The sequence below is a fragment of the Bubalus kerabau genome, chromosome 11 (assembly GCF_029407905.1).
Source record: "Bubalus kerabau isolate K-KA32 ecotype Philippines breed swamp buffalo chromosome 11, PCC_UOA_SB_1v2, whole genome shotgun sequence".
NCBI classification, from domain to species: Eukaryota; Metazoa; Chordata; class Mammalia; order Artiodactyla; family Bovidae; genus Bubalus; species Bubalus kerabau.
In genome coordinates this window covers 23373289-23395735 of record NC_073634.1, presented here as the reverse complement: position 1 = coordinate 23395735, position 22447 = coordinate 23373289, and the positions used below count along the sequence as shown (strand labels likewise).

The 22447-nt window shown below is 41.1% G+C and overlaps 1 protein-coding gene across 5 annotated transcripts in view; it reads right to left on the bottom strand.

Annotated features, from left to right (window-relative positions):
- Positions 1-2376: 2376 nt before the first annotated feature.
- RMDN2 (regulator of microtubule dynamics 2) overlaps positions 2377-22447 on the bottom strand; it is a 69371-nt gene continuing 49300 nt past the window's right edge. Inside the window, exons 9-12 of one of the 5 annotated variants that reach the window (XM_055539832.1) lie at positions 17431-17484; positions 17266-17346; positions 2948-3047; positions 2377-2613 (exon numbers count right to left, since the gene is read on the bottom strand). In XM_055539832.1, coding sequence (XP_055395807.1) covers positions 2967-3047; positions 17266-17346; positions 17431-17484 — 216 coding nt within the window. In that variant the 3' untranslated portion in view covers positions 2377-2613; positions 2948-2966. Of the gene's footprint in view, positions 2614-2947; positions 3048-4381; positions 4750-7135; positions 7862-17265; positions 17347-17430; positions 17485-17723; positions 18945-20917; positions 21838-22447 lie in introns of those variants that run through there. The other 4 variants (XM_055539833.1, XM_055539835.1, XM_055539836.1 and 1 more) reach the window with 4 other exon arrangements.

Below are 22447 nucleotides of genomic sequence, written 5' to 3'. Positions count from 1 at the left end.
AAGCTATTTTTAAAACACGATTTGACTTTAGTTGTGTTGAGCAAAATATAGGTTTGGGAGCTCTAAAAAAATCATAGAACATCAAGATAGTAACCATATTTGGTTCTACAATGTGACCTTATCTTTAACTGTGAAATATTCTTGTTAACTGCCCAATCAGTAGTTCATGCAGTCCATAAAGAGGCTCTCCCCTACACCCAGAGCAAGTGGAATGAGTCCTTTAAAATAAGTTTCACCATTCCCCCCCTCTTTCTCTTTCCTTATCTTGTGGGGAGAAGGTGGAAATATAAAAAACAGTTTTAATGTAAGTCAGGATGCACAATGGGCTTCCCAGGTGGCTCAGTGGTAAGGAATCAGCCTGTCCATGCAGAAGATGTGGGTTCAATACTTTGGTTGGGAAGATCCCCTGGAGAAGGGAAATGGCAACCCACTCCAGTAGTCTTGCCTGGGAAATCCCACGGACAGAAGAGCCTGGCGGGCTACAGTCCATGGGGTTGCAAAAGAGTCAGACAGGACTGAGCAATTAAACAACAATATGCCCAATAGGTTGTTGGGTACTTAATAATGATACCAGAAGATGGGTTATCAATACCCAAAAAGTAAGTACAAGGAAAGATTTTTCCTTGCTCTTTTCTTTTCCTTCTTTTTTTTACTTTTACCATCCCTCTCTAACATCCTTTTTTAAATACCCCCCCCCTTTTTTTTCTGTTCTCCTTCTACCTTCTTTTATTCCCACATCCCCACGTTTGTTGGCAGGATTCTATGGTGGTTCGGACCACTGCTCAGACTCTGGAGCTGGCTGCCCAGTTCAGATCTAGTACTGTGTCAGGCATGGTGTCTAGAAAAATGGCACTGATGAACCTATCTGTAGGGCAGGAATAGAGACACAGACTTGTGGACACAGTGGGGTAAGGAGAGGGTGGGATGAACTGAGGGAGTAGCATTAATATATATACACGACCATGTGTAAAGTAGATAGCTAACAGGAAGCAACTGTGCAGCACAGGGAGCTCAGCTCAGGGCTCTGTGCTGACCTAGAGAGTGGGAGAGGGGCCCAGGAGGGAGGCTATGTATAGCGGATTCACGCTGTTGTATAGCAGAAACCAACACAACACTGTAAAGCAATTATCCTCCAATAAAAATAAAAATAATACCCCATGCTTCAGATCCCCTATCTGTAAGTGGGCTGTTTTTAAAACTGTTTTTAGTAGGGCTGCTCTGAGGATGAAATGAACTAATACAGGGAAAACACTCAGAACAGGTGAAACCATGCAAGTGTTACCATTTTCAGAACTCTTTCCCTCCCTCCCACTTCCCTCTTCCCCGCCATCAACACCAAACACACTGGACTCCATTCAGTTCAATGGAAAAGGCCCTGAGCTCAAAGAAGTGTGCAGAAGGCATGAGATTCCGAGACCAGGACCAGGAACCTGGTCCTGACTCAGCCACTCACTAATTTTCTGACCCTGTCCGTGTTGCTTATGCATCAGAGCTAAAACTGTTTACTGGTAAAATGAAAAGGCAGGTCTAGAAGATCTATGGTCCCATCTACCTAACACAGCTTTTTATAATTTAAAAGTATGCAAAGATTAAGTGAAAACCTTTTTGACAACTTTCAGGCACAACAGAGATTTTCATTTACCATGAAGGATATCCCGTACTTAGTAAGAAAGATAACATGGCAGATTACCCAGACATGACAATTGTTAAAATTTTAGCAGAACACTGAGTTACATGAATGTTTTATGAGAAATTATAACATGCCCCTTATTATATGCAGAAATTGAACACATTCAAATGTTCTGGATTGGAACTCCCCCTTTCCAAAGCTGTATATTAAGGCTCTTGAAAGTATAGGAGTTCATGTACTTCGTGGTGGAGGGTATACCATGGCCTTGGCCTTAGTGACCTACCAGGAGAAATCATTTCAAAAACTCTCTGCAGCTACTCTGTCTACTCCAAGGTCAGTAGAATGAGTGGTGAGTGAGCAACTACAGAGAGGAAAGAGTTCTTAATGGTTCACTTTGTATGAAAGTCACTGGAGTTTAAGTGTAATAATCTACATATAATGCTGCCATCCAAAAATACCACTCAGCTTTTAAAAGTGGGGGGAGGGTGGATTTAATGTGGAAATTGTCCTTAGCTGGCTTCACACATACATGCTTTGATTATAAACCTGATGAAGACTAGCTATGATCAGGCAGCAGGGCTCTGATGTTAATTCGAAGAGGATATGGTATTTCCAAAATGAGGAGAGAGATTTCCTCTATCAACATCTTACTGAGAAACCTGTCAAATGTGGCAGAAATTCACAATATATTCAAGATTCAAATAACTTTCAGAAAAGTTACACTCCTGTTGGGTCAAGTCCTTATTCAGAAACTTATCACTCAATCGAGACATCAATTTGTCCAATGAAGGCATTATGGACTACAGGGACCAAATAGGACTTTTGCTAAAACAAGTGAGATTGATTAGGCCTTATGTTTCAATTACGATCCCAAGTCCCACCATTACCAAAGAGTGTTCTTGTAGTTTCTCATAATTCTTAGCCGAAGTCTCTGTACCACTTTCTGCTGGCTTCCCAAGTGGCGCTAGTGGTAAAGATCCCACCTGCCAATGCAGGAGACATAAGAGACATGGGTTCAATCCCTAGGTCAGGAAGAGCCCCTGGAGGAGGGCATGGCAACCCACTCCAGTATTCTTGCCTGGGAAATCCCATGGACAGAGGAGCCTGGAAGGCTACAGTCCGTAAGGTCGCAGAGTCGGACACAACTAAAGCAACTTAGCACGCGCTCACTGCTTGAATGAGCTGCTCCAGCAAAGCTTACAATGTGACTGATTCTACATTATCTTCTGCTGCTAGAATCAATCACCTGTCTCAACTTGTGCATTCTCCTAGCTGTATAGGGATAGCCAGAGGTAGGCTTTGTGGACGTAAGTGTACCTGCAAAACTCTTGTCTCTTCAGCTAGGCACTTTCAGTGTTAAACTAGTTGTCAGCGTTTGGGCACGAATCAGTTGGACTGATTTAGGTATCTTGATGGGCTGTTATAAAAGATGAAAGGGAGAAACTAGCTCAGTTTGATGAACTGGTATCACTAGAACAAGGCCTGAAATTTAGGTAACAAGTGTGCATGTGTGTCCATGCATTTGGGATAGCAAACCAGCAATTTTTGACCTGATTTCCAGGATAAAGCTGGTTAAAGGGTAGTGGGGAATCTATAGATCACTGCTAGTTAAGTTCAACTGAAAAATCCTTTTAACTATTAAAAATTGGGGAATATTAGAAATAAAACACAACTCCACAGAAATATGAACATTTTCAATAGATGAATTTCTATGCACATTTTCATAGAGTTGAGATCATGTGCATATATTATTTCATCTTGTACTTGAACTTAAGATGCTCTGTGCATTTCTCTACATCATTTTTGAAGTTATTTTTAATGTCAAAAATATTCTATTGTAGTTATATTTTAATATGGTTAACTGCTTTATTTAATCCCAGGGACGGCAGAGCCTGGTGGGCTGCCATCTATGGGGTCGCACAGAGTCGGACACGACTGAAGCGACGCAGCAGCAGCAGCAGCAGCTTTATTACTGTTCTGTTCAGTTTAGTTGCTCAGTTGTGTCCGACTCTTTGTGACTCCATGGACTGCAGCACACCAGGCTTCCTTGTCCATCACTAACCCTCGGAGCTTGCTCAAGCTCATGTTCATCAAGTCGGTGATGCCATCCAACCATCTCATTCTCTGTCATCCCCTTCTCCTCCTGCCTTCAATCCTTCCCAGCATCAGAGTCTTTTCCAGTGAGTCAGTTCTTCGCATCAAGTGGCCAAAGTATTGGAGTTTCAGCTTCAGCATCAGTCCTTCAGTGAATATTCAGGACTGATTTCTTTTAGGATTGACTGGATTATTACTGTTACACATAGGGTTTTACTGTAAAAAATAATGCTATCATGAACATTTGTGCATAAGTGTACTTTTTCACTTTAAGATTTTTTCTATAAAATAAAATTATGAGATAAAGAGTTTCTATATTTTTAAGGCTCTGGTTAAATTTTACCAAATGTTTGGTCAAAACACTCTCCCAGCAGCAGTGCATGAGAATGGTCCACCTTGCCGCATCACTGTCAGTACTGAATGTTTCTTTAAGGAAAAAAAGTCCTTGCTATTTTGATGGTAAAACGTTATTCTATTATAATTTTCTTCACATTTTTAAAATTACTAGTTGTAGTTCCCCTTTTGTTTTCTCTTATCAACAACCTGTTTATGTCCTTTGCCTTTTCCCCCTTTTCCTACCACATTAATAAAATTATTTTGTTTTATAAAGTCTCCATTGAAGCAGCAATAAAACACTCACTAGAGTTCATTTTGTTGAATTGATTTAAATATTTTATTTAAGGAAATATTCTGAAGACTATAGTTCATTATTTATAGGAAAAATATAAAGCATACATGTTTAAAGATCATTTTGTAGTGACATTATAGGAAATAGATTTCTCCAAATAACATAATTAGTTTTGTAGTGCTACCAGTGGAATGCATCCTGCAGAAACATGGTTTTACCTTCAGATCTGAGCACACTGCCCTTACATCAAAAAAGAAAAAAGGATAATAAAAAAAACACAACTTTGATTAGTTTAAATTTTTAGTAGACCACATCTGATTTGTTGAAGAGCAAGTTCTTTTATTTACCTCTTCAAGGAAGTGCTTATTTTTTTCACCTCTTTCTGAGCATCTTTATCCTATAAAGAAAATACAAATACACAATAAACTTTCACACCTCACCCTGATACTCTAGGTACTTTGAAACAGACTTGTTGAACGAGGGGGTACTTTTTGAGACCATCACAAAGAAACTGTGCGTGTCTTAGCACCAGGCATGATTTGGATCTCTGAAAATGTAAGTGATATGGAAAGCTATTTCCAGGCTCTTTCTCCAGCTGGTCTGGGGTGGTGGATACAGGAAGCAGAGCCCCTTCTGCATAAGCTGACACACTGGATCCATCACCGTGTTAATGATAACATTGTTTTCTTCTTCAACTATAACATGTGGAAAATGTCTGAGTCCTAGCAGCAGAATTTTAACAACTCTGAGATTCCTCTGTAAGATCCAGACAAGATTCCATGGTAAGATCCAAACTACCTATTTTTTTATCAGGTAATTTAAGATTTAAAATCTGGAGATCCAACCAGTCCATCCTAAAGGAGCCCAGTCCTGGGTGTTCATTGGAAGGACTGATGCTGATGCTGAAACTCCAATACTTTGGCCACTTCATGCAAAGAGTTGACTCACTGGAAAAGACCCTGATGCTGGGAGGAATTGGGGGCAGGAGGAGAAGGGGACGACAGAGGATGAGATGGCTGGATGGCATCACTGACTCGATGCACATGAGTTTAAGTGAACTCCGGGAGTTGGTGATGGACAGGGAGGCCTGGCATGCTGCGATTCATAGGGTCGCAAAGAGTCAAGACATGACTGAGCGACTGAACTGAACTGAATGTGTTTTATAGGAGTCTATGTGTGTTATTATTTCCTTAAAACAAATGTGGAAGTTATGAAGAGTGGAAATAAATTCAGATGGTAGGGTGCTCCTATGCAATTTTTGTGTTTAACAGACACTTACCAACCACCTATCAGGAAAGGTTTAAGGTGTTTAACATATTTAAAGAAAACAGAGGAGGAAAAACTGGACAGTTTTTGGAAGCAGTCGTTGGCTATATTTTTTTTAAAAAACTAGAAGTTCTTCAATAGTTTTAATCATAAGCTTTAATACAGTGATTCTACTGCAGTGACTGATAAACTAGAAGTCTGCCTGCCTGCTAAGTCTACCTTCTATCAAATCAGTATTTTTGAAGACTCTGAGAAAATATGGCTAATGAATCTAGGTAAGTGATGCATTATTAAAAAGAACTTACAGAAAAGCCACAATTCAAGGTTAACTTTGTAATCCTAGGGCTAGCTCAGTGCCTGGCACCTAGAAGATTCTAAATAAGTGCCTATTAAATAGGCAGTTGGCTACCAGAGCTCAGTAACATTTTCTCAAATCTAGGAATCAATTTTTTACAGACAAATGATGTAGATGAAAGAACTGTTTCCATTAAATGCCTAAAGAAATAAATATACTCAAACTACAATAAAAGGTTTAAAATTAAGATCATGGCTTAGCAATATCTGCCCTCTGGAGGCACCACAAAGAATTCCTCTAATTCCTACCCAATCCAACTGGTAACACCACACACACACACACCCCGCTTCTTTTTTTTACTTTCTTCCCAGGGCTTCCACCCCAGTCTTTAATTAATTTACCTTTTTTTTTTTTTTATGGATAGAGGACACTGGCAGTGCCTTTCAGCTAAAACAAACAAACAAAAACAAAACAAAACACCAGCTAAAACCACCACCTCCGGTCACGCTTTCTTGTCACTGCCTAAAATGCACCCCATTCAGACCATTAATCCTCTTTGGTACTCAACCCAATACTGCTCTGCTCTGCTCTCTCTTCCCTGACTCAACCTCTCACTTCTCCCCCTTTTCCCAGACAGAGCTCCCTGGAACTCCTGTTAGAAGACTTGTTGTGAAGTCATATTTGCATAACCAGCAAGGTATTTGCTAAGAGAATATTTTTGAGGGGGGCTCAGGAAGAGAATGAGGGAGTGGTTAGGGCCAATGGTAGAGGGTAATTGCCCTCGACCGTTTCTCATATTTGTTAACAAACTCCTGATCACTCTCTTTCTATTTTTGATGACTCTGGCCCCTTGGTCACTCTCTCCGAGTTCTACCACCACTGTTGGAGACGTCACCGTTCCCATGGATTGTGTATCCCAGCCTTGCAGAAGGGTGCCTCTTCATCTTTTCTTCCTCCCCCCTGGGATGTGTCAGACCTAAAACTGCTCCATCTCTGAGACAGGGATCTTGTTCTCTAAACATTGCTTATCCTTGAGGGTCATTTACCTATCCATCTCTCCTCTCTCTCAAGAATTCAACATTTCAGCCATTCTGTACTTGCTGAAGCTGAAGTTCCAATACTTTGGCCACCCGATGTGAAGAGCCGACTCACTGAAAAAGACCCTGATGCTGGGAAAGACTGAGGACAGGAGGAGAAGGGCATGACAGAGGATGAGATGGTTGGATGGCATCACTGACTCAATGGACATGAGTTTGAGCAAACTCTGGGAGATGGTGAAGGAAGGACAGGGAAGCCTGGTGTGCTGCAGTCCATGGGGTTGCAAAGAGTCAGACACGAATGAGTGACTGAAAAACAACAATACACTTGATAGGGTGCTTTTCCACATCATATTTATCAGTTCCAGGCCTTTGTTAGTTCTCTAGTATTTCATAAAATATGGTGTGTATACCACCTACATTGGTATCACCTGGGATATTTGAATTACTTATAAAGTATGCATATTTGTCCATGTTTTCATTCACCCTTGCCAAGTAGGTATGTATTTCAACAACAGAGCAATGAGAACACATTTTTTATATGTTTCACTTTTCAGTCACATTAAAAGGTGTTGTCTGATTAAGCAAAGTCTTTGTAAATATGTTTAGAGCTGTATAAAAAATGGAAACTGACCAATCGATTAACAGTGATGTAATAAAGGAAAACACCTCCATTACTCAGCATAATGTTTCATGACTTTTTAAACATTTATTTATTATTTATTTTTTGGCTGTGCTGGGTCTTCGTTGCTGCACAGGCTTTTCTCTAGTTGCAGCGAGCGGGGGTTCCTCTCTAGTGGTGGTACGTGGTCTTCTCATTGCAGTGGCCTCTCTTGTTGCAGAGCTTGGGCTCTAGGGAGCAGGGACTTCAGTAGTTGAGGCTCCAGGATTCAGGAGCACAGGCTCAGTAATTGTGGAGCACAGGATTAATTGTTCCATGGCATGTGAGATTTTTGCCAACCAGGGATCAAACCGATGTCTCCTGCACTGGCAGGTGGATTCTTGATCACTGAGCCACCAGGGAAGCCCCATTTCATGATTTTTTAAAGACAAATACCCATGTATTAGATTTTTCATCAACAACTCTTATTAATCTCATTGTTTATTACGTCTCATCAGAATCTGTATTCAGCGTTTCTAAGAATGCATCATAGTTTACATCTTTACATGGCATTATTTTCAGTAATCTATTTGGCAAAAGTCTAATTATATGTTGAATTTTGTACTAAAGGGTTCTTGATAGGTTCTCCCCCTCCCGAGTATTAAGTTTCTTATATAAAATCCAGATGAAGGCATGTCTACATTGACTTGAGGCCTGAGGAATTCTGAAGTGTAAGAACTTGAAGGCTGACTAAAGCATGATCACTTCATTCATAACACTGAGAGTGTCTGATACAGTGAAAATCTTTGCATGTTCTGGAACGTTGCTTTATGAGCAATGGGTTTCCCATGTTTATTTCGCTGAATTGCTTCTCTGACATGAACTATCTTGGAGTTTTCAAATGGCTTTCTCCTTCTGGTAAAGACTTGCTGCTTCCCTTCCTGTTTGACTCTGAGTTTTCTGTAAGGCTTGAGCGTTGGCTGACGGCTGCAGGGTTTCTCCCCTCTGTGAGCTCTCTGCTGTTTATAAAGGTTGGTGCTGAGACCAATGTGAAGATTCCTCCACACTCTAGGGTTCCTCTCCGGTGTACGTTGTTTCATGATAGCTAAGGTTAGAACATCAACTAAAGGCTTTACCACATAGATGATATTCATAGTTTCTCTGGAGTGTGAATTCACTCATATCATTTCAGAGACAGAATTATTACTGGAGGCATTTCCATAATGATCACAAAGGGTTTCTCTCTGGTGTGAGTTCTCTGGTATGTAGAAAAGGTAACTCTCTGGCCAAAGTGTTCCCCACCTTTGTTATAGGGTTTCTCTTCAGTATGAGCTAACATGTGTTAAGTTATTGCTGAGCTGTGAGTGAATACTTCCCCTTTCTCAGTATGTTCAAAGAACTCCTTTCCAGTGTGAAATTTCTGCTACTGATGAGAGGCTGTAAAAGGTTGGCCCACATCCATTCATCAACTCATTCATTTACATATGAATTCTATGCTGATCATTCAGTGATAACCTTTAGTTAAAAGCCTTTGCCACACTGGTTACATTCAAAAGGCGTGTTATTCTCCTGCAGGCACACATGTCTTCTCCTGTGCATTGAAGCATGTCCACTGCACAGCTATCTGATTAATTTTGAGGCCTTCATTATGCTTCAAGCACTTGATATTTGCCCATGTTTATGCAAATGTCCTCTTATAAGAACCCAGGTTATTGTTTTGAGTTAAGCTTACTCTTTTCTTCCTCAAATTCAAACTATTTACTCTGACAGTGGAGGTGAAAAATATCTTTAAGGGACTAGATCTGATAGAGTGCCTGAAGAACTAAGGATGGATTCCTGACATTGTACAGGAGACAGGGATCAAGACCATCCCCAAGAAAAAGGAATGCAAAAAAGCAAAACGGCTGTCTGAGAAGGCCTTACAAATAGCTGATAAAAGAAGAGAAGGGAAAGGAAAGGAGAAAAGGAAGATATATCCATTTGAATGCAGAGTTCCAAAGAACAGCAAGGAAAGGTAAGAAAGCCTTCTTCAGTGATCAGTGCAAAGAAATAAGAGAAAAACAATAGAAGGGGAAAGACTAGCGATCTCTTCAGGAAAATTAGAGATACCAAGGGAACATTTCATGCAAAGATGGGCTCAATAAAGGACAGAAATGGTATGGACCTAATAGAAGTAGAAGATATTAAGAAGAGGTGGCAAGAATACATGAAAAAACTGTACAAAAAAGATCTTCACGACCCAGATAATCACGATGGTGTAATCACTCACCTAGAGCCAAACATCCTGGAATGTGAAGTCAAGTGGGCCTTAGGGAGCATCTCTACAAACAAAGCTAGTGGAGGTGATGGAATCCCAGCTGAGCTATTTCAAATCCTAAAAGATGATGCTGTGAAAGTGCTGCACTCAATATGCCAGCAAATCTGGAAAACTCAGCAGTGGCCATAGGACTGGAAAAGGTCAGTTTTCATTCCAATCCCAAAGAAAGGCAAGGCCAAAGAATGCTCAAACTACCGCACAATTGCACTCACCTCACACACTAGTAAAGTAATGCTCAAAATTCTCCAAGCCAGGCTTCAGTAATATATGAACCGTGAACTTCCAGATGTTCAAGCTGGATTTAAAAAAGGCAGAGGAACCAGAGATCAAGTTGCCAACATCCGCTAGATCATCAGAAAAGCAAGAGAGTTTCAGAAAAACATATATTTTTGCTTTATTAACTATGTCAAAGCCTTTGACTGTGTGGATCACAACAAACTGTGGAAAATTCTTCAAGAGATGGGAATACCAGACCACCTGACTTGCCTCCTGAGAAATCTGTATGCAGGTCAGGGAGCAACAGTTAGAACTGGACATGGAACAACAGACTGGTTCCAAATAGGAAAAGGAGTACGTCAAGGCTGTATATTGTCACCCTGCTTATTTAACTTCTATGCAGAGTACATCATGAGAAATGCTGGGCTGGAGGAAGCACAAGCTGGGATCAAGATTGCTAGGAGAAATATCAATAACCTCAGATACACAGATGACACCACCTTTATGGCAGAAAGTGAAGAAGAACTAAAGAGCCTCTTGATGAAAGTGAAAGAGGAGAATGAAAAAGTTGTCTTAAAGCTCAACATTCAGAAAACTAAGATCATGGCATCTGGTCTCATCACTTCATGGCAAATAGATGGAGAAACAGTGGAAACTGTGGCAGACGTTATTTTTTTGGGCTCCAAAATCACTGCAGATGGTGACTGCAGCCATGAAATTAAAAGACTCTTGTTCCTTGGAAGGAAAGCTATGACCAACCTAGATAGCATATTGAAAAGCAGAGACATTACTTTGCCAACAAAGGTCCGTCTAGTCAAGGCTATGGTTTTTCCAGCAGTCATGTATGGATGTGAGAGTTGGACTATAAAGAAAGCTGAGCGCTGAAGAATTGATGCTTTTGAACTGTGATGTTGGAGAAGACTCTTGAAAGTCCCTTGGACTGCAAGGAGATCCAACCAGCCCATCCTAAAGGAGACCAGTCCTGAGTGTTCATTGGAAGGCATGATGTTGAAGCTGAAACTCTAATACTTTGGCCACCTGATGCAAAGAACTGACTCATTTGAAAAGACCCTGATGTTGGGAAAGATTGAAGGTGGGAGGAAAAGGGGACGACAGAGGATGAGATGGTTGGATGGCATCACTGACTCAATGGACATGAGTTTATGTAAACTCTGGGAGTTGGTGATGGACAGGGAGGCCTGGCATGCTGCAGGTCATGGGGTGGCAAAGAGTTGGATACAACTGAGCGATTGAACTGAACTGAACCCTGACACTAGATGGCTCCTTCCTACAGATATTCTGCATGGAAGTTAGGTCCTAGCTTTTAAGAGTTTTCAGCCTAGACTCTGGCCTTGGGCAAGTCCTCTCCCTCCCGTACTCCAGCTCTTCCCCTTGAACCAAGTGGGCCGGCACATCTGATTTTCAGAGCTCATCCCACAGGCAGATCCAACGACTGATGTTTTCCATCAGTCATGTCTCTGTATGGCTTCCTCTGAGATGGGTCCAGCAGGCCCACTCTCCCTAAGTCCACAGCCATGTCCTCAAAGGTCCTCATCTCCTGGGGCTAAAGTGCCAAGAACTCAGCCACCACGTGCCTTCCTCTGTTCTCTCACCCAGGGACCATGGGAGCACTAGGCCCGCAGAGCAGACCCCAGTGGGCAGAGTGAGTCACGCTGACAGTGAGGTTGTCGTCACCACCCTCTGCAGCTCGGCACTTTTTTCTCTCTATAAAAAGGCCAGGAATTCATATCTTTAACAAGCCTCCCACCCCCAAGAAAGTCTTAAAGATTTAAACGACTGGGTTTAAATTCTAATTTCCTTAGAATCTCAGTTACCTGTCAGAACCTCAAGAAGGCTTTTCTTAGCCCCTGGTTCAGGTTGCAGTCCCAGTTTTATTTTCTCATAAACTCGGTGCTTTCATCTCCATTACCCTCATCATACTTTATTGCTATTACTTGTTCAGTGCCTGCCTTCAGACTATAGAATTCATGGTGGCAAAGACAGGATCTGCTTTATTTCTCACTGTGTCCCAAGCCTCTGACAGAGCAGCACCATATTTCTAATATAAATGAGTAAAGGTAATTTTTTTCACTTACTCAAGCACACACATTTAAAAATACAGATTTTTTTTTGATCTGAAAATGTCGGAAAATATTACGTTCTGAGAAAATACATCAATACTGTCTACTAAAGACTTTGGATAAATAAGAGAGAGACTTATATTAAGCCATTATACTCTGGGCATTTGAATAATGATTTATCAGACATCAACTTTATTAGACTGCATACTGGTTAAAAATGATCCCAAACTGATGCTATATCAACCGTTATTTTAAGAAAATTAATTACAGTTAAGTTCAGTTGCTCAGTCGTGCAAAGCTGACTCTTCGCAACCCCATGGATGGCAGCTCACCAGGCTTCCTTGTCCATCACCGACTCCCGGAGCTTACTCAAACTCATGTCCATCAAGTCATGAGTTTCTTTTTTTTGTTTTAGACAGCATATTTAGAAAAATTAATTACAAGGAAGGCTAAAAAACTTCTTTAAGGTGTTTTTTATATAGAAAGCTTAAGAAATAATATATATATGTATATTTTAGAAATAATATATTTTGAATGCAGATAAACAGAAGGTAAGAGACAAAAGAGTGCAAATTGGAGTATGTAAACAGAGTAACACTTCCTACCTACATTCAGGAAATGTCTGTTCAGATAGTGTGAAAGTATCCACTCCAAAATGGCTTCATCAAAAAAAATTTCTTAATGTACAAGGAAGAATATATTCCCCAGGCAAGAACAGCACAGAAGGTAATGTACAAGAAATACATTTAACTGAGAAAAAAAATAGGCAAATACAAATTTCTAACAAATGAGACCCTGGACAACATTGCTGGATTCCCTACAACAGGAAGATAGATTAAGAGCTGGGGACTGACTATACTTTCTAAACTTATCTGAAAAACTGACAGTCTTAACTAAGATAATCAAATATGAGATCTTAATTAAAACAGAACTTAGAACTGAAGATATTTAAAGTAGATTTAGGATTTTAGGGAATTCTCTGATGGCCTAGTGGTTAGAATCCGTGCTTTCACTGCCAGGGCTCTGGGTTCAATCCCTGGTTGGGGAACTAAGATCCCACAAGCTGAGTGGTGCAGTCAAAAACAAAAAAAATTTAGGATTTTTTTTTTTTTACTAAGAGTGGTTACTAAGGAAAGTGATGATTATCAATCTGTAGAACAGGTTGTAAATAAAGCCCAGGACTTTAAACTACAAGTAATTTCAAAGACAACTATATCACTTGCTTTAATTTCTACACTCCCAGAGACATATTCTTTCTGTAGTCGTTTCTGGTATATTGTATTTATTGTCCAAAAAGAGTTTGTCTTAGAGGAGTAATGAATGTCATTTCAAAGTTTTATAACATTTTTAAAGTAGTTTTTTTTTTCTTTACTGAATTAGCACATCCCTCACTAAAACTCAAAATCTTACACAATGTTTTTTTACATTTGAGCCTTCTCAGGTTGCTCTGAGCCAATAACTTGGACACTTCCTCTGGGCAAACAACTTTCAGGCCACTGAGGTCGTCATTATTTCACTCAGTGATCATTCTCACATTGTCTCAGACACAGGAATCCCTTTTATTTTAAAAGAAGGAATGCTTCCCAGGACCTGACATTACCTTTCTAGGGTCAAGAAAAGTTCACATGAATAATAAAATACCGTAATTTCAGATTCTGGAAACATAAAGCCGCTTACATGCACGAATCTGGGCTCTAGAGGACCAAGGGCTGACAGTCCCAATATTAAGTGCTGTGTGACGAGCTCCAGGCTTCTTGATAAGGACAGAAGTCATTTCACGAATAACTGTGATGCCAAGAAGAGGGTACGAGTGCCACACAAAGAAGCACAGATGCTATGCAAGTTTACAAAAGGGAAAGAAAACTGACGGCTGAGATGCCTTTGTTGTAACGAATGCCAAATGCTAGATATGTTGGAAATAAATAACTGGGTCAGCAAAATCACTGCTGTGATATACTTCAACTTAGAAAACCTTTACAGAAAGTGGATACTACAGATAACTTGCCTCATTCTAGTTTCTAACTGAGAAAGAAATTGAGATATTCCTGACAGAATCTGAACCACGTTAAAAAAAAAAACAAACTAGGAATATAAATTATTGGAAAAATAAGTAATGTGGGAAATATTTGCTAATGCTGTTTTGCTTATTACATAAATAGTTCCACATGGCCCAGCTTTCTTAGCTACATTTATTACTAGCTCAGCTGGTAAAGAGTCTACCTGCAATGCAGGAGACCCTGGTTTGATTCCTGGATAGAGAAGATCCCCTGGAGAAGGAATAGGCCACCCACTCCAGTATTCTTGGGCTTCCCTGGTGGCTTAGATGGTAAAGAATCTGCCTGCGATGTGGAAGACCTGGGTTTGATTCCTGGGTAGGTAAGCTCCCCTGGAGAAGGGCTATGCTACCTACTCCAGTATTCTTGGACTTCTCTGGTAGCTCAGACAGTAAAGAATCCACCTGCAATGTGAAAGACTTGGGTTCGATCCCTGGCTTGGGAAGATCCCCTGGAGGAGGGCATGGCAACCCACTCCAGTATTCTTGCCTGGAGAATCCCCATGGACAGAGGAGCCTGGGGGGCTACAGTCCATGGGGTCGCAAAGAGTCAGACAAAACTGAATGACTCAGCACAGCGTAGCTATTTAGTATTACTTATTAGCACTATTCTTTTTCTTTTGTATGGCATTAGTCTTTGGAGCCTTCCTACCAATACTTACGGAGTCCTTGTTATATGCCGGGCACTATATTTGGCACCAGGAAGAGAGTGATGAATGAAAAACACTTAGTTGCTACTTGCATGGAACAACCACGCAAATAACTATAGAATCACAACTGTGCTAAATGACAAGAAGGAAAAGCATGAGGCGCCTTCTTGCCTGAGAGTGCCAAGGGAATCTTTCCTGAAGAAATGCCATTTATGGTGAGGCTTGAAGGATGAAGGGAGTGGGGGGTGGTTCGTAAGGGAATGTTTCAGAAAGAGGGAACGCCATATGCCAAGGGTGCAAGGTGGGAGGAGCACAGCGCAGAGGAGGAGAGAGGGGAACTATGAAGCCTGAGAGGCTGGGTGGCGCCAGCCCTGAAAGGCATGCTAAAAATTCTGAACTGCATCCTAAAAGCAAAGGGTGTTCAAGCAAGGAAGTGACATGTGAGGTTTATGTTTAATCTATGGCTTTGGCTGACACTGGGAGCCAGCAATGACTGAGCAGGGGCAAGAGGCTATGAGACCAGCTGGGAGGTTGACATGATTGTAGCTCGGGTGAAAGAGGATGGTGCCCTGCTTGGAGGGCTGGCTGGAGAGTGAGACGGGTAGAGAGAGAGAGGGAGCACACACGCAGCTGGATGACTCAAGGCATGTTTTAGAACAACTCTGAGAACTTGGTGACTGGGGAGACATCTGGCCTGGGGGGCGGAGAGACAAGGGAGAGTCAAGGAGCATCCCCAGCTTTCCTAGTTATGGGGGTGGAGGTGCCATTTACTAAGAGGGGCAGATGGAGGAAGAGTGGATGCAAAGGCCTAACGATGAGTTGAGTCTGAGATGTCTGTGAGTCATCCAAGCGGAGATGTCAAGCAGGACGTTGGATAATCAGGTCTAGACTCAGAGGCGAGGTCTAGAGACACACATCTGAGGATCTCTGGTAGGTATGTAGCATTTGAAGCCATGGAGGATAGGTTTGGCTGGCAGGGAGGAGGAAAGGGAAAGAAGACTTAGCAACCAAGGATCAAACCCTGAAGCTCATCAATTTGGCCCTCTTATGAGAGCCCTAAATGTCAGGCATAGATACTTGCATTTCATACCAGGTAGTATACCTCATTATCATATTGCATTTTAATCTTGTATTCTAATAAGAATGCATAGGCTTCTCTGGTGGCTCAGCTGGTAAAGAATCGCCTGCAATGTGGAGGACTTGGGTTTGATCCCTGGGTTGGGAAGATCCCTGGAGAAGGGAATGGCTACCCACTCTAGTATTCTGGCCTGGAGAATTCCATGGACTGTATAATCCATGGGGTTGCAAAGAGCTGGACATGATTGAGCAACTTTCACTTTAACTTTCTTATAAGAATGCATAAACACTTAGTTTAAAATGACTGCATGTAACCCAAACTGGCATTGCTCAGGAAAGACGTGAAAGACAGTAGGGTCCCAACCACTAAAAAGGAACAAGCAACCTGGGGGTACAAAATCTGTTTTCTGCAGAAAAAGTTACACAAACTGTCTTCTGGAGAAGGCGGGCTGTTTTCTTTCCAGGTGGCTCAGTGGTAAAGAATCCGCCTGCCCACACAGGAGACACAAAAGGCGTGAGTTTGATCCCTGGGTTGGGAAGATTCCCCTAGAGAAGGAAATGGCAACCCATGCCAGTATTCTTGCCTGAAAAATCCCACGGACAGAGGAGCCTGGCCAAAGGGTCACAAAGAGTTGAATGAGCCCAGCACAGCACATGAGATGGGAACAGGAAAACATTTATCTATTTCTTTTTGTTCCCACAATACCTGTACACGGGAACACAGACCGAGCTGTTAATGCTGTGAAATTCCTAAAACTTAGAGCACAACCAGAATTCTGAATTAGTGGGAAAAAAGGCAAGAAGTAATATGACTGCTTCTTTTTCATTAACGGGGTTCAAAGACCGAGAAAACGTTAGTACGTATTTTTAGTCCTCTCCACGGCCTTGGACAGTCACAGCCTGCTGTGCACTGGGGACTGATGGTGGCCACTGCATGGACCCTCCTCCTGCTGCCGGGGGGTGGCCTGTCTAGCTTGCTTGCTGCCTCCCCCAGTGTAATCACCAGCTCTGCAGAATTACACCTTCCTCCATCCTTCCTCTGGGGCTTGTCTTACTCCCTGCTGTTTAACACCCAACAAGCATCACTGTATCTTAACTGCTAGCCCACAACTGATTTTCATGTCTATTAAAGATACAAGGGGTCTCCTGGTGAAGGGCTATCTATAGCAGTTTTTAAAACTTCATAGTACATGTTAAATCCAAGTTAAAATCTTTTAGGATAGAAAAAAACTCCAGATGTATCTGAGCCACTTACTCATAGTTGAGGCTGGAATTGTACTAATAAAATAAATACTGCCTCTTGTTACTGTGTGGACTTACCTCTTTGGTAATACAAGGAAGCAACACTGCCAAATTACAGAACTTCACAGCATTGTCAATTTGATTAAGATCGGCATAACACTAGAAATGAGAACAATAATGTGAAGGGCAGCACATTTTTGTGCAATGGATTCAAAGTGATCTTAGAACAGTGGTCTTCATTACCTTGGCCATGAACATGTAATTGGACTTAGAAAACCCAGGCTGTAGTTCTTCAACCTGATTTTAAGAGAAAACAGAAAAGAGACTATCAGGGAAATATTAGAATACCAAGTAAAGGAGATATATTTCAATAAATCAGACATTAACCAAGTTACCCTAAGAATTTAGGTTGGTTGTGTCACATGGGAATCATTTTATCAGCTCAAGTATTTTTTGGGTGGAAATACAGCTTTTGGGCTTACCCATCAAAATGGGATTATTACTGTGGTCATAAAGCTTACAAAGCAATGAGACACTTTACGATTTGGGGATCACCTTGTATAACCATCTTCCTCACTTCCCCTTCTCTATCCTTTCTTTTTTTTCTTCCAGGGACAAAACAACTGGTGGTCCAGTCTCCTCAGGACGAGTCCCTACAATCTCCTTAGGAAGTAGGAGTGGAGTGTGACTGGCATTCCACGGCAAGCATCTTCTGCTACATTAATATTTGATTTCTGATGATTTCAACACATTCTGTATGAGCCGAATAATAACTAAGGCCCATGACATCAAGTTCTTTTAAATAAAAGGCAGATGCTTAAAATAACTAGTCGAAGTGGTGAACCACCTTGCAGATTTCAGTTAGTGGGTATTATAAAGTTCCTTACGCCTCATCTGCTAGTGTCTCATGTACCAGTTCCTTTTCTTTATCTCTGGTAAAGAAGAATTTCACCAGATATGTGGTGTTGCTACTAGAGAACTCTTCTTAGAACCTAAGTCTGTCTTTGCATCGGAGACAGATATTGTTCTTATGAAAGTCTATGCAGGAGGCTCCCAGGTTGGGACCCCGACCCCCAACACAGAAGAAGGCAGAAGCCAAAAGGAGGATGCTTTAAAAAAATTTACAAATATATGCTTGTTTTACAACTTATCAGACATATTCAAAATTAAAAAGTGGAAGCTTCTCTGTTCCAATTTTATTCTCAATTACGATCTATTTCCCCAGGGGCAACCACTCTCAACAGTGTGACAAGTGCATCCTACAGACCTTTAGCAGGGGAACTCCCTGCCTCCCACCTCCCACCTCCCCACTGCTCAAGATGACTCATTTCTGAAAAAAAATTTAAATAGGACCATTTCCTACTTATTGGTCCCAAACTTTTTTTTTCCCTCAATGTATCACAGACACGTTTTTGTGTTCACATACGCAGATCTACCTCATTGTTTCTACGAGCTGTATTTCATACTACATATACACTATGATTAAATTAAGCATTGCCATTAGACATTTAGACTTATTTTTCACTATTACTAACAATGATCAATGTATATACTTGCTCCTATATGCCTGTGTGCATGTGATTATGTGTGCAGGATAGAGTCCCAGAAGTTGGATTTCGGAGTCAAAAGATACATACATTTTAAGGATGGATAGAGGGGAAAGCAAGAGCTAGGGTTCTGAGGAGTGTTCCAATACCTTATGAGAGCACATCCCTTGTAAAGGCCACTTATTCTCTGCAGAATCCAAGAGAAGTGTCCTGGGAGGAGGAGAAGGAGGACAAAGTCTTTTGGGCTAGGAAGCCAGACTAGGTGTAACTCTTTAAGACTGAATGGATGAATAGTGTGTGGATCTGGCCTAGAGCCTATTAGTGAAACACTGGAGCGGCCGATGGACTGAAGGAAATTGTTCAGTCCTGGCCAAAGCCTTGAAAGCCCAACAGAGCCATCCATGGTGCCAATGGGTTCTGGTCCTCCTGCTTCTTCTCTCTTGTCCAATTATTCCCATTTTAACTCTTTGAGTTAAATTTTTTTTTTAATTTCTTTAATGTTGTTCCCCCAGGGAAATGATGAATGTTCACTAAACTTATTGTGATAATCATTTCGTGATGTATATAAGTCAAATCATTATTCTGTACACTTTAAACTTATACAGTGCTACATGTCCATTATACTTAAATAAAAGCAGAAAAAAAAAAAGAAGGACCTAGATTAAACTTTATTTGATTGATCTCCAGTAGTTGCCCCAGTTCTGTCCAAATCCTATCTAGATAACTTGCCCCAACAGAGGCGTGTCAGCAGCTCAATTCTTTAATGTTGGCATTTTAATTTCGCATATATACTTTAAAACTTATGTCTAAGTAATGTTTAATACTAATTAACCAGAATTATCATAAGTCAGAGCACCTCTTTTTGTGCTTATGGTTAAAAAAAAAAAGAAATCCAAAGGAACAAAATCACTGAGGACAATGCAGCCATGAAATTAAAAGATGCTTGCTCCTCGGAAGGAAAACTACGACAAACCTAGACAGTGTATTAAAAAGCAGAGACATCACTGCTGACAAAGGTCCGTATAGTCAAAGTTATTTGGTTTTGCCATCTGAGCCACCCTCTGGCTGATTCATGTTGATGTTTAGCAGAAAACAACAAAATTATGTAAAGCATTTATCCTTCAATTAAAAAAAAATAAATTTTTTTAAAAGCTATGGTTTTTCCAGTAGTCATGCATGGATGTGAGAGCTGGACCACAAGGAAGGCTGAGCGCTGAAGAATTGATGTTTTTGAATTGTAGTGTTGGAGAAGACTCTTGAGAGTCTCTTGGACAGTAAGGAGATCAAACCAGTCAATCCCAAAGGAAATCAACCCTGAATATTCATTGGAAGGACTGATGCTGAAGCTGAAGCTCCAATACTTTGGCCACCTGAAGGGAAGAGCCGACTCACTGAAAAGACTCTGATGCTGGGAAAGATTGAGGGCAGGAGGAGAGGGTGAGGGACAGGGAAGCCTGGTCTGCTGCAGCCATGGAGTCGCAAAGAGTTGGACACGACTTAGTGACTGAACAACAACAAAGGAACATAGGCAGGTTACTAACAATACTTACATCCTAAAATGGAACAGATTCTGACCTTTGCCAAAGGCATTAGCAGCATAACAAGGAAGGTTGGGTCATTCAACAGAATGTTTTAATTAATGGGCAGTTTCTATGATGTTCTTTGAACTATGCCATAACATCTGGCAGAAAATACTGTACTTGCTTACTTCATCTTGGTCATCCAAGTTCCCCAAAGGCAGGAGCTGTTATGGTCATTTCTGTGTTCCTTTCATTTGGTATTAGGTATATGCTTAAAAAACATTGCTGAATAAATCAGCTTTGTTTTAAAACATCTCATGAACTCATGCAGCAGCCCTCTGTCATATCAAGTCACAGAAGACAGCTTGGCAGCTGGTGAAACCACTAAGGAAGATTCGGGGATCCTGTGACTACAAACAGTGAGTGACATCAGGATGGCCAAAACTGCCACACCTGTCTTCTACTGCACACACCCATCCAGGAGTGCTCCAACATGCCATGGCCTGCACCTGAAGGACCTTGAGATCTTTAAAAACAGGTCAAGCTTTAAAACAGCGTTGTACCACAATTCCAATCATAGGTATTTAGCTAAGAAAACTTAAAACATGTCTACATTAAAAGCTTGCCTATGAATGATCATAAACACTTTATTCATAATAGCTCCAAGCTGGGAACAACTCAAATGTCCATCAATAGGTAAATGCATAAGTAAATTGTTGTAAATCCATGTGATGGAATATTATGAGGCAATCACAAATACATTCAATAAATCGACTGCATCTCAAAACATGCAGAACAAAGGAAGCCAGATATACAAAGTACCAAAGCTATGATTCTATTTATATAAAATTTTAAAATAGGCAAAGTGATGGTAGTTACATACGTATACAAACTTGTCAAATTTCATGGAACTGTACACATAAAATGGGTGTATCTAATTGTATATAAACTATATCTTAATATATTCAGATATTCTGAAATAAATTAGTCTGGGTTGTAGCCTGGGTTAGCATTTTTTAAAGCTCTCCAGACAATTCAAATGTATCAGTTCTGTTCAGTTCGCATAGACAAGGTTAAAAACCACTGACTGAGGGAATCAGCCCAGAATTTGGGATGAAGTGGGAAGCATGCTATATCTTAAAAGAATCCTAACATGGAATTTGCAGATGACTCTTGGTCTCAAACCACCTCCCTAGATGTTTTGAGGCTGTGGAGAACCAGATTTCACCCGTTATATGAAAAAATAACAGCAATATTAGCAATATTTATTTTTAGTTAGAGCACTTAGTGTGTGAGACCACGGGCCAAGAAAACAACATGTATTATTTCATGCAATTTTCACAAAAACAAAATTAGGTATTATATCTACCTTACTGATAAAGAATTTAAGGTTAGGAGAAATAAACAAACAGGTCCATGTCATATTAACAGTAAAAGTCTCGAGTCATAAACTGTCTGATTCTAAAACTAGAGCTCTCTATAGGAGCAAACAGCATGGCTCTGGAGCTGTATTCCTGTGAACTTCTTTGGAGGCATGGAGCGGGGCAGGACTTCCACAGTCTGGGTTCTGACAGCATGACTTCCTGTTGGGAGTAAGGGGGGTGCAGAATCATGGAGTGTGGGAGCCATGGTATGTGCTGTTTCTTTTTTCCTGCTTGTCCCCCCAGGTTTCTCAGCTCCTCCACAGCCCTCAGCCCTCTAGGCTCCTCAGTACCCTTGTGTGCTGCAGTAAATATGGGGTGAAGCACCCTGATGCCTTCTTACCCTCTTGACAAACACTGTGGAACACTTTTCAGACAATATCTAAGTCATAACTGAATGGTGAGGTCCTCAAGATGGTTTGACAAGGCGTTTACAATGAGGGTTTCCCTGATGGCTCAGACAGTAAAGAATCTGCCTGCAATGCAGGAGACTCAGGTTCAGTCCCTGGGTGGGGAAGATCCCCTGGAGAAGGGAATGGCTACCCACCCCAGTATTCCTTCCTGGAGAATTCCATGGACAGAGGAGCCTGGAGGGCTAGAGTCCATGGGATCTCAGACAGACAGACACAACTGAGCGACTAACTTTCTTTCTTTCCTTTTACATTTTAATGAAGTTAAAATTCTTTGAGCCTTTATTGAGCACTTAAGAGGTCCTGGGCACTCTCTAAGCAATTTGCTTGGATTAACTTACTTAACCTTCACAACAATACCA